This window comes from Schistocerca gregaria, chromosome X (genome assembly GCF_023897955.1).
Source record: "Schistocerca gregaria isolate iqSchGreg1 chromosome X, iqSchGreg1.2, whole genome shotgun sequence".
Taxonomy (NCBI): domain Eukaryota; kingdom Metazoa; phylum Arthropoda; class Insecta; order Orthoptera; family Acrididae; genus Schistocerca; species Schistocerca gregaria.
In genome coordinates this window covers 91,605,769-91,619,082 of record NC_064931.1, presented here as the reverse complement: position 1 = coordinate 91,619,082, position 13,314 = coordinate 91,605,769, and the positions used below count along the sequence as shown (strand labels likewise).

Below are 13,314 nucleotides of genomic sequence, written 5' to 3'. Positions count from 1 at the left end.
AGAATTGGAAAATTTTGATAGCCAAATTTTGTGTATCACTGAACACTGGTGCAAAGGGAAGGAAATTGAACACATTGTATTAGCCTCATTTGACCTTGCATGTTACTATAGCAGAATCTCAATGAATGGTGGAGGTTCATGTATCTATGTAAAAAAAAGGTATGTCATTTAAAGTTAGATATGATCTTTTAGATCTAGGTGAGGACAAACATTTCAAATTTTCTGCTGTTGAAATAATAGGACCTGGCATAGCAAAAAAATTAGTCATATTTTGTGTGTACCGCTCTCCCAGTGGAGACATTGATATGTTCTTCTCAAAACTGAATCAAATCTTAGACAAGGTTTCTGGACCAAAAGCAAATGTAATTATCTGTGGTGACTTAAACATTAATATGATTAAGCCTGATAAGGCTAGCAACATATATGTGAATATTCTAAGCTGTTATGGAATATCCTCCCTTGTTAATTGTCCAACTAGAATAACGAAAGAATCCTCCTCACCTATAGATCATGTAGCTACAGATATTGATAGTAAAAAATGTCATATTGTTGTCCAAAACCTGGGCCTATCAGACCACCTCTGCCAGATCTTAAAAACTAACATTCATGTAGAAACTCCTCCTAAACTTTGTACATACAAAAGAATGTTTTCCAAATCAGCCCTGTATCAGTTTAAATCCCAGCTAGAATATGAAGATTGGAGGGAAGTCTATGCAGAAACCAATGCAAATTAGAAATTTATCAAGTTCATGTCAATTTTTAAACTCAGGTTTGAAGAGATGTTTCCCAAAACTCTTTATCAAATTAAATCTACAAAGAGAAATCAGTGGGTAACTACAGGTATCAAAAAATCCTCAGAAACTCTTAGATATCTCAACTCCATAAAAAAAATAATCAATCTAACCCAGAAGTTCTGCAATTCTACAAAAAGTACAGAAAAATATACAGAAAGGTGTTGCTAGCTGCAAAAAAACTTTCAAACAACAAAATATTACTTGAAGCTGAAAACAAGTGCAAATCAGCCTGGAACTTCGTCAAACAGGAAACATCTAACTCTGCTAAAAAGGACCTCAATTCACATATCAAAAACAAAGATGTACCAATAGGTAACCCTAAAAAATTAGCTGATTTTGTAAACTCATATTTCAGTAGTATTGCAAAAAAATTACAGCAGAAATTTCCAGATACGTATGATTTACCTACTCAGAACCAGCCAACAAACTCAATGGTGCTCTTGCCAACTACAGAAAGGGAAGTGGCACGATTAGTACACCAACTAAAAAATAAAACTTCAGTAGGACTTGATGAAATCCCAGTCTGCGTAATTGAAGAATGAATAGACTCCATAAAGGGCCCATTAACAGACATAATTAATGAATCTTTCGAATCTGGATACTTTCCGCAGTACCTAAAAGAAGCAAAAGTTATACCTATCCTTAAAAACGGAGATGTCGAAAATGTAGAGAACTACAGGCCGATCTCTATACTGTCTATCATTTCTAAAATAATAGAAATACTAGTCAAAAAGAGACTGCTAAATTACCTGAATAAATATAATCTTCTTTCCAATGACCAATTTGGTTTTAGACTCGGAAAAGGCACACAATCTGCTATAGCACAGCTCACTAAAGTAATTTTAGAAGCACTGGACAAAGGTGCAAATGTAAGTGGTATCTTTTTAGACTTGTCCAAGGCCTTTGATACAGTTGACCACAAAATCTTACTTCATAAATTAGGGCAAATAGGAATAAGAGGTGTGACAAAGAAGTGGTTCAAATCATACTTGGAAAACAGTGTTCAACGAGTTGAGATATCACAAGTTTCAAACAATTCCCTTATAAAACACCTGTCTGACCCAGAAAATGTGAATACAGGCGTCCCACAGGGAAGTGTATTAGGCCCAATATTGTTTCTTATATACATTAACGACTTCCCACAAAGTATCAGACATGGAGAAAAAATACTTTTTGCTGATGACAGCAACATAGTAATAACAGGTGAAAATCCAACACAACTGTCAGAAAGAGCAAATGAGGCTCTCAATGATGTCCACAACTGGTCATTAAAAAATAAAGTAACCCCAAATGTAAAGAAAACTAAATATATTAACTTCCGATTGAACAAAAAACACAATGCCACTAGAATAAAAGTTAATAATAATTAATTAGAATGTGTAACAAGTACCAAATTCTTAGGGATGAATGTACACAGCCAACTGAAATGGACAAACCATGTCAACATTTTGGCAAAGAAATTATCCACAGCATGCTATGCTCTTAGAATCCTTGCACCGGTATGCAATAATACCTGTCTTAAAATAACATATTACGGATATCTACACTCAGTCCTCAGCTATGGGATCATGTTTTGGGGAACAAGTGCCAGTAACATACAAGTACAAAAGTACAAGTACAAAAAGTACAAAAAAGAGCCATAAGGATAATAACAAACAGCAACAACAGGGCCCACTGTCTAGAATTATTTAGAAAGCAAGGCATTCTAACTGTTTCTTGTGAGTATATCTTTCAGAACATAATGTTCATTAAGAAAAATCTCAACATGTACAACACAAACAGCCTAATACATGACCATGAAACAACAGCTTCTCACCACCTCCATCTAGATAGAAAGAACAAGGCAAAGACCCAAAAAAGTATATTTTATAATGGGATAAAACCGTATAACAAATTACCACAAGAAATTAAAGAAATAAATGTGCCCCTCACTTTCAGACAAAAGCTTAAAACCTTTTTAGTAAGTAAAAGTTGTGATACTGTAAAAGAATATTTAACATAAATGTAGATTATTAGCAACATATGACATTATCACCAAAATATTATGTAATTATAAATGTGTGTATGACTAGTTATAAAAATTACACAAAATATGAGAAACCTGTTTCATTGTAAACGTAAATGTGTGCTCATGTGTTGTAAACTGATGATATCCATACAATATTTCTTGTTCCACGGATGAATAAATAAATAAATAAATTCACGCAAATCCAACTCACACAAACATGACCACTGTCCCTGGCTGCCGAGGCTGCTGGCCTTGGTGGCCAGACACATTACTCATGTATTATTATATCTATTATCATCATTGTTGTTGATGTTGTCATTTTGTTGTTGTTACACAAATATGAATATTATTAAGGCAGTTATTGTAATACGTGATAACACTGAACATTTACATAGTCTAACAAATTTTATAATTTACAAAGCAATTACTTGTGTCAAATCATTCTTATGTACTGATATTAGAAATCAAATAATCATAAGATTGCATGAACTTGAGGGAAAAGACTGTACCTGCAGATGTGGGTATTTTGAGTAAGCTCCAAGTTCAATATTTTCTGGCAAAGGTACACAGTATGACTCTCTTGGGATGTAAGCACTCTCTGAAACAGGACCAAGACGAGAACTCATAGTGCGCCCATCCCTGTGTGCAGGATGCATGTGGGGATGTGGAGGATGAGAGTGACTGTGGCGGCTCACTGGCAGTGATATGTGAGATCCTGCCTTTGATGGTCTTTGATGAACTCCAAGTTGGCTTCCTCCTGTCACCCTGACACCCAAAAAACAATGAACAATACATGTAAGGAATGAGTAGCAGCAACATATTTATAACAGTGATAAATGAAGACCATAAAATACTACAAGTATTACTTAAATGAAAATAATATAAACTCCATATATTCACTTCGAAATGTGACTGAGTTTTCACCTGGTTGGATTTTAAATATCAATGACCAATATCAATATTTCATTTCACTTTCAAGATCTCCTCCATTAAATTATTAAATGGTATTTATTTTTAAAAAACTTGAAATTATTTTTGTATATATTGTGCTAAGTTTCTGACATAAAAAACCTCACATTCGGTCTGAATGCCATATGCTCATTTCAAAATATTTTTAGGGAAATTTCTTTTTGATATCCTTTCTGTCTTGCCAGGGATAGCATCAACAATGAAGAATATGGAGACTTTCCACTTTAATCTAAAATAGGAAAGTAATTCATGCTATCATTACAAAGGATATGCAACACTTGTCAAAATGTAGATCATGTTATGAGCATTTTACAGCAGAGCTTGAAACAATGCCAGACTGGGGTAACAAAAGAAACTAAGGTATAAAAATGTTTTGTTAGTCAGTTATCAGATCTTTAGAACAGTTGCACTCAGAAAGGATAGATCAGTTATAAATGGAGTCACAGTGCTATTTAGTGTACCCAAGTAGAAAACTGAATTTGCATGTAAAACTGTAATGGCATGACCTACTGCTAATGACATATTAAAACTTGTCATTGGCACATGCAGCAGATAATCATTCTCATCTGGTGAGACATTGTTTCCTCATTCACAAGGTTTGATACACTGCTGCTCCTGGAAGTCTACTTATGTCAGAGCATAGCATTGCTTGTCTCACTCTTTGATAGCCCACTCTTGCAACCATCATCACCATTCAAATCTAGGAGTGAGGTTGTGTCAGAAATGTATACCAAAGTTCATAGATAAAATGTAATGTAATAATATTTTACTGTCATTCACTGCTATTCAGATTAACAAACAGTTATCATGGTGTTGTGAGGCAGTACGGGTAAGGATGTACCCAAAGTTAAGTTTGTGTATTAAAGAGTTTTACTGAAATTAAACTAATATCCTATATGTGTTGTAGCATCCACTTGTCCTCTTCCACAAGTCAAACCTTTTGGACAGTCATCTAGGTTTGCTATGACATACATAAAAATGGCACTGAGTATGTTCTCACATGTGTTCACATGTCTTTTCTCATCCACCATGTATGAACCTGGCAATGATTACTGTGAACAGACTTCTGCCCTCACTTGCCTGAGTGGACGTACTTCCTGTTCCATGAGTAACAGCAAAAATAAATTTGGTGTATTATCTTTAGTATACGTGTTTAACCAGGTCTGAACCCCACATAAACTATCACTAAATAAAGCTGTTTAGTTTCAGGCACAGCAGAATGAACGACTGCTGCTCAGTATTCAACAGATGACAAAGTAACTGACGCAACAAGCAGCACCATGGCAGGCACACTATTCCCAAGTTTTGCCAGTTTAACTGCAAGGAAAAAGAGTGGTCAGTATTTTGTGCTCAACTGGAAGCCCACTTCTCCACATACAGTGTTGAAGGTATGGCATGAACAGTCGATTACAACAGAGGATTGCTGAACTTAAAAGGCTAACATGACATTGCCAGTGCAACTGTTCTTGTGGCCAAAATTATAATGATGTGTGCCATGTTCAGCATTGACACAGTCTAACCAGTATGGCAAGCACAGGTGAAGTCCCGGTTTTCCCCTTCATGGAAACCTTCTGCTGTAGTCCACAAACAGAAGAACAAACATTTCGCCCCATTAGATGCGGGTAATAAGACAACTAAATTTTATTTGCCTTCTTAAAAAAGACACCTGTGATACAACAATTAGCCCAGAGCTACAAAAGCCAACTTTTGTGTGCATTTAACAAACATGAAATGCCAGTAATTGGCATGTGCAGTTTGCCAGAAACTTTTTGTGGTGTTGCAACGTGTGTTTCATTCCATATGATATGTTCTCAAAACAGTGTGAACATTTTTGGTTTAGACTTATTTGATTTAACTGATACAGGCCACCATGGGGAAATTAACATGTTACATTAAGTTCATTGCTAACACTGCACAAATTGCTGCTCTACTGAAGCTGTTGCACTGGAAATGTGTTCCCTTTGTGTGGTCCCAAGAATGACAGGTGCACTTCAGGACTCTTTGTTATTGTCTAATTCTGATCCAGCGAAGCCTGTTGTGTTAGCTGTGGATGCATCATCTTACAGGATAGGAACTGAGCTCTCCCATAGAATTTGTTCATCCAATTGGGCCATTGCATCTTCCTTGAAAACTCTCAACAAAGTGCAGTGCAATTATGGTCAACTTGAAAAAAGAGATCCTCACCATTACCTATGGTATTACCAAGTTCCATCAACACTTGTATGGTTGAAAGTTCTATTTGATTATGGGTTATTGACCTCTAACTGCTTTGTTCAATACTTGCAAGCTTGTTTCACCATGGATACCACAAAAATTGCAATATTGGGATCTTTTATTGTCTAATTATTAATATAAGTTGTTGTACAGGCCCACTGCACAACATCCAAATACTGACTACTTAGTGGTCAGTACACACAGAATGTTTGTTTCATCTGAGGAATCATGATATCAAATTGACACTCAGGATTCTGAAATTCTCCAAAAGTTTGCTGTTGACTCATAGTGTATCGCTGGAGCAACTGCTTCTGACCCAGCTCTTCGGACAGTTTTGTGATATGTTACCATGGGTAGCATGTAGTTTGAAAGAAATTCCTAAACCACTGGCACATCACTACTTTTTGCATTGTCATGTGCTATTCATGCGATTAGGTGTTCTGTTGCTATCTACAGAGAATAACGATGCTTAGGTTGTGATTAGTCACTCCCTAGAGTGGGAAGTTTTGTCTTTGTTGCCCTATGGTCACTGGGAAGGAGTTCCCACAAAGCAACTCATCCAATGTCATTGTAGTTGGCAGTGGATGGACACCCAAATACAGCAAATGACCTCTCATTGCAATGCTTCTGTGGAGCATCAGTCCATTAAATCACAACGGACCACAGCTCACGTCAGCTGATTTTCAACAGTTTTGCGCTGACAATGGCATACGTCATGTCACAACTGCTCCTTTTCGCCATCAGTGAAGTTGAATGGTTCATTCAAATGTTTAAAAGTCACATGGAAAATCACTGTTACTCCCTCACATGCGAGGAAGCCTTAAGGATTTTTCTTTCCTCTGAACACTCCTTGCCACATGATGGGATGTCGTTGGCAGAGTTATTACACCAGCATTGTGACTGTACCCTGTTGTATCTTCTACAACCACTGTGTAAACAATTCATTCCACTGGGTCAAACAGAGTTTCAACTGCAGGTCAAGGATTTATTTAATTTTTTGGCAATGAACAGCATTGGCAGCATGGTACCACCACATCAGTATGTCTTGTGATACACTTCTAATAATATACTTAGGTAAAATAGTCCAGATGTGTAAAATGTTAAGAGAAGTGTATTTGCCTCTGAATAAGGGCCGTACTAAAAAGCCTTTTCAACTATTATAGGCGAGCTATAGAACAAGATATTGCATGTAATTCTAACAAATGTATATAACACCTTACTGCTCTAAATGTTATTAGAAAGGGTGTCAGGACACTTTGTTACGCTACAGGATATAAACTGAAGACATCCAAAATGTTACATGCTATTTTCAGTTGTTTCTTTAATGTGTAAATTGTGACATATTGTCATCGTGTAATTTTTATATCATTGAAAAAATGGATATTGCAAACCTAAGTAACAACAGTACTGAAAAACAGTTTGCAGATCTTTAGATAAATTATCATCCCCAAGGACCCAACAGTCTTTTTTAATTCTGGGTTCAGTGGGGTGAGTGGAGTAAGTGTCTGAGAGTACATCAGTGTTTTGTGAGTGTAAGAGTTTTGTGGGAAGGTGAGTCGGAGGTTGTAACTGTCATAGCAGATAGTGGTATTCCAATGTGGGAGTATGAGATTAGTAGGTTAGAAAGCTTTTAAGGTTGTATTGTGCATGCTGCTACAGTTGATGGACAATTAAACTCTCCTCCTTTGTAGCCATGACTAACTATATTGTCCAAATATAAAACTCATTCATGAAAATTAAAAATTATGAGACAGAATTGCAAGTCAATATTGGCCTTCAGGAGGTAAATATTTAGTACTGCTGATAGAAATATATAAAAGTACATGACACTATCCTAGCTTTTGGAACTATTAGTTCCTTCCTTAGGAAGTAGAGTTGGATATGTTGGGAAAGATCAAAACGAAAGAGTGGATCACCAGATTCTAGGATGAGAGGGGTCCACCAGATACAACAGTTTCTCTTAGTTTTATACAACCACATATTTATAAACAATGGACTACAAAAAGAAACCACTTACGGGGATCGCTCAATGTCAAAAGGCATACTGTGTTCATGCATACTTCGGCGATGAGTATGGTGACGGATATGTGCCTCATGTGACATCAAATTAGCTTCACTACTTGTACTACGAAGTCGAAAATCCTCTGCTCTTCCTGCACCAGGAGGTAATCCTGGCCATGGCCCATGCTAAACAAGTAAAGAAATATGTGGTAAAATAATGTAAGGCAAAGCTACAGCAATAGAGTCAAGAATACAGAACACAGCTGTACATTATTCTGACTGAGTATAAACAGGTTCTTATTTTCATTTGACCCTCTGTTATCCAGAGATGGATTAGTCATTGAATCTGCACAGATATAACACAAATAAGGAAGGAAAAGACAACAAACATCTGAATAACAATTTTTAAGAACTTGTTAACCAATCATATGAAATTTATGTAGTTTTGCTTGGCAGTGCTTCTGAAACAAAAGAATTTAAACAAGAATTACATTTTTTCTCTGATGCACTAAAAACATGTGTGACTGAAAATGATGGGCCCTCATTACCAGTTTGAAAAACAGTAGGTCTAAATCTTGATTTAGCACTTTTGTGCTCAATGTACTGAAATCAATGCAGAAATCTACTGTACCAGCCTCGAGATCAAGGGACAAGGGAGCAACAAGGCCAATCACATTTTTGCAAACATTCTAATTAATATTTTCCTGATTACTTCAAATGTATTATCAAAATTTGGTCACAGGCAAATTTCTGGTAACAATCCTTGATCACTAGTAGACACAGGCATCTCCTGCTAGGATCACAGCAACCATTATGACTAATATTCAGATAAAACAGCCATAGGCTGCACATAATTTGGTGCACTATTATCAGTTTTTCCCATCAGGTGAGAGAATTATCAGACTGGTGTAAATTACAGTATTCAAAAAGAAAATTAGGTAAAGTTAATTAGTAAATGTCATCCCACAACAAAGCCACTCACAGTCAACTTACTTAGCTGTGCTCTGATTATATATCTGACCAATGAGTTAACAATAAACATTACTGATTAAACACATGCCACTTCATGTTTGGCTGTGGAAATGAGTTGTGCTTTTAACAAGGGAGTGTTGCCATCAAGGTGATGATTGTGAGCTGTTGTATTGTGAGTCGACTTTTAGTGACAAACATTTTATGGTGTTGTTTTAGAACACCATAATTTCCACAAATGCTTGTGTCTGATTTGTGAAACCAGTAATAGTGAATCAAATTATGCATAAACTGTTTTAACTGAATATTAATCATTGATAGTTAAGTCCATTTGCATCCAAATCAGCTTTGATTATTGTCTGAACTCTAAAACTGCCAAATAAATCTAAGTTATTCATCAGTTGTTAAAACCATCATATTGCATTATTGCAATCAGCTGCATAATGCTACAGCTGGCTAAACAACAGATCTAATGTAATCACAGGAAAATACTGCTGAACGAGTATGAGAATTCTGTAATCAATAAAAACTCTGTACTGGGTCACACCCACCCTCACCCCACCCCTTGTGGACAATTATGCAAAACACCATGTGGTTTCTACAAAATTAAACAATGGAAACTCAAGGTGGAAACAGTTGGGTGGAGGGTGTGTGGGCAGTATGTTACTGTAGGTTGAGGTTTGGATGATTACAGGAGTGGAGAATGTGTTGTAAGGATAACTTCCATCTGTTCAGTTCAGAAAAGCTGGAGTGGAGGGAAGGATCCAGATGGTGTTTCATGTAGTCCTCCTCAACCCAACATGCCACCTACCTAGATGTTGAACACTTTCTCTCTGATGGCTCCCTCTGTCCACATTAAACTCAACAACTACCAAGTTACATACATTTTGATAACTGTCATCCCTTTAACACCAAAAATCCCTCCCATATAGCCTGGGCACAGCATTTTTGCAGTGACAAAAACTCACTTGCTCAGTATGCTGGGGGTCTCATCAAGGTCTTCACACACAGGTACTAACCTCCAGACCTAGTCCACAAACAGATCTCCTGTGCCATTTCTCCTCACACCCCCAATCCTCCCTGCACTCCCAAGAGCCATTGACAAAGGGTTGTCCCCTTCATCACTCAGTACCACCCTGGACTGCAACAACTGAACCACATCCTTTGCCACGGTTTTGATTACCTATCATCATGCCCTGAAATGAGGGACATCCTACCCGAGATACTTCCCATCGCTACACAACATATAGTTCATCCCTATGTCACTCCCAGTCCCAACCCCTTGCCACAAGGATCATATCTCTGTGCAGAACCTGCCCAATCCACCCACCCAGCACTTCCTATTCCAGTCCTGCCACAGATTTAACCTATCCCACCTGGGGCCGGGCCACCTGTGAAAGCAGCCATGTCATTTACCAGCTCTGCTGCAGTCATATTTTTTTTACTTTTTATATTGGTATGACTACCAACCAGCTGTCCACTAAGATGGATGGCCCCTGCCAAACTGTGGCCAAGAACAAAGTAGACCACCTTGTGGCACAACATACAGCTGGACATAATACGCTTGATTTCAATGGCTGCTTTACAACCCAAGCCATCTGGGTCCTTCCCCCCACCCCAGCTTTACTGAACTATACAGTTGTAAGTTATCCTTACAACATCCACCCATCTTCCCCCGCTCCTCTTCTTTTTTTGTTCCTTTTTTCCCCACCTCTCTGCCACACAATCTCCTGACGCAGCACCTATTGGTATTCTAGTCCCTGCACACTCCACCAGACAACACTTGTCTCTCTCTCCCACCTGTACATCACTATATCACCACCACCCCCCTCCCCCCGAAATTGCTGCTTGCATCTCATGTGATAGTGCATTCCAGCCCAAGATGCTGGAGTTGGTGAACATGTGTGCATGAGGTGTGCTGGCTTGTCTGTATGAATGATGTGTCTCTCTTTTACTGATGAAGGCTGAGGCCAAAAGCATTGTGTAAGTGTCTTTTCATTTGGAAGGGAAAGAGTAAAACATGAACTGACTTATATCAATTGAATGGACATGTGGATCACATTCTCTCTCTCTCTCTCTCTCTCTCTCTCTCTCTCTCTCTCTCTTCTCTCTCTCTCTCTCTCTCTCTCTGTGCAACTACTTAAGTCAGCTGGTCAAACAATACTGGGACTGATTATGTGGTATTCTCCATACTGGGTAGCAACACTGCCCCCCACTGACATTTTTCACTTACAAAGCTATTAGTTTCAAGTTATGTTCAATAACAAGCAACCCTGTACCTATTAGTTTTATTGTTATTGAACATACAAACTATAATCAGGCAACCATGAGCACATAAAAATATAACCACAATATTATAACTACTACTACTATTGCAACTACTATCACGATTATCATTGATCCTCCAGAAGTTATTGTATCTACATCTACATCTACATCTACATCCGTACTCCGCAAGCCACCTGACGGTGTGTGGCGGAGGGTACCCTGAGTACCTCTATCGGTTCTCCCTTCTATTCCAGTCTCGTATTGTACGTGGAAAGAAGGACTGTCGGTATGCTTCTCTGTGGGCTCTAATCTCTCTGATTTTATCCTCATGGTCTCTTCGCGAGATATACGTAGGAGGGAGCAATATACTGCTTGACTCTTCGGTGAAGGTATGTTCTCGAAACTTCAACAAAAGCCCGTACCGAGCTACTGAGCGTCTCTCCTGCAGAGTCTTCCACTGGAGTTTATCTATCATCTCCGTAACGCTTTCGCAATTACTAAATGATCCTGTAACGAAGCGCGCTGCTCTCCGTTGGATCTTCTCTATCTCTTCTATCAACCCTACCTGGTGCGGATCCCACACTGCTGAGCAGTATTCAAGCATTGGGCGAACAAGCGTACTGTAACCTACTTCCTTTGTTGTCGGATTGCATTTCCTTAGGATTCTTCCAATGAATCTCAGTCTGGCATCTGCTTTACCGACGATCAACTTTATATGATCATTCCATTTTAAATCACTCCTAATGCGTACTCCCAGATAATTTATGGAATTAACTGCTTCCAGTTGCTGACCTGCTATTTTGTAGCTAAATGATAAGGGACCTATCTTTCTATGTATTCGCATCACATTACACTTCGCTACATTGAGATTCAATTGCCATTCCGTGCACCATGCGTCAATTCGCTGCAGATCCTCCTGCATTTCAGTACAATTTTCCATTGTTGCAACCTCTCGATACACCACAGCATCATCTGCAAAAAGCCTCAGTGAACTTCCGATGTCAACCACCAGGTCATTTATGTATATTGTGAATAGCAACGGTCCTATGACACTCCCCTGCGGCACACCTGAAATCACTCTTACTTCGGAAGACTTCTCTCCATTGAGAATGACGTGCTGCGTTCTGTTATCTAGGAACTCCTCAATCCAATCACACAATTGATCTGATAGTCCGTATGCTCTTACTTTGTTCATTAAACGACTATGGGGAACTGTGTCAAACGCCTTGCGGAAGTCAAGAAACACGGCATCTACCTGTGAACCCGTGTCTAAGGCCCTCTGAGTCTCGTGGACGAATAGCGCGAGCTGGGTTTCACACGATCGTCTTTTTCGAAACCCATGCTGATTCCTACAGAGTAGATTTCTAGTCTCCAGAAAAGACATTATACTCGAACATAATACGTGTTCAGTACAATTTTCCATTGTTGCAACCTCTCGATACACCACAGTATCACCTGAACATCTACACAAAACTTAACCAATAATTTTACAGTGGGCCTGTAAAAAGTAAGGTTTCATTAGTCTTTCCTTCCAATCTATTAACATTACAGTCACTCGATCTGAATAGTTAAATAATAGAATGAAATTTGCTGTCAAATGCAGAATAAGTCTTTCAGCCATTTTACATTCTGAAATATCAATCATTTTAACAAGAAATTAATCTATTATAATTTTCTGTATTTACTTTTTAAAATTTTGTGCAGCTGTATCTACATTTATAGCTGTACACCTGGAAGATGCTTTTGAAGCATAATGGGCATTGCTGGATTATTTCCTCTTTTTCATATTAATTTCCAACATTAAGCAAGAAAAGGATAGAAAGCTTACACCAGTGTATGACTTGTGCATAAAATGGTTTCTGAAATCCGGGTCACTTCGTGAACGCATATAACGTCCATGATGATGTGGATTTGGAGACCCATCATCACTGGAATCGTAGCCACTCGAGCCATCACGTGGTCCTCTTGATGGAGGAAAAACACGTGGCAGTCCAAATTTCAGGTACGTGTACATATTTGCTCCAAGAGCAGACCTGAAATGATTAAGATTCAGTATATTTGCAGCTAATCAGTAAGATATGTTTCCATGGT

At 38.2% G+C, this 13,314-nt stretch overlaps 1 protein-coding gene across 1 annotated transcript in view; it reads right to left on the bottom strand.

Moving 5' to 3' along the window:
* LOC126298783 (ATP-binding cassette sub-family G member 8) overlaps positions 1-13,314 on the bottom strand; it is a 290,336-nt gene that overhangs the window by 101,043 nt on the left and 175,979 nt on the right. The window contains exons 5-7 of the mRNA XM_049990244.1: positions 13,052-13,256; positions 8,003-8,172; positions 3,312-3,567 (exon numbers count right to left, since the gene is read on the bottom strand). Coding sequence (XP_049846201.1) covers positions 3,312-3,567; positions 8,003-8,172; positions 13,052-13,256 — 631 coding nt within the window. The remainder of the gene's footprint in view (positions 1-3,311; positions 3,568-8,002; positions 8,173-13,051; positions 13,257-13,314) is intronic.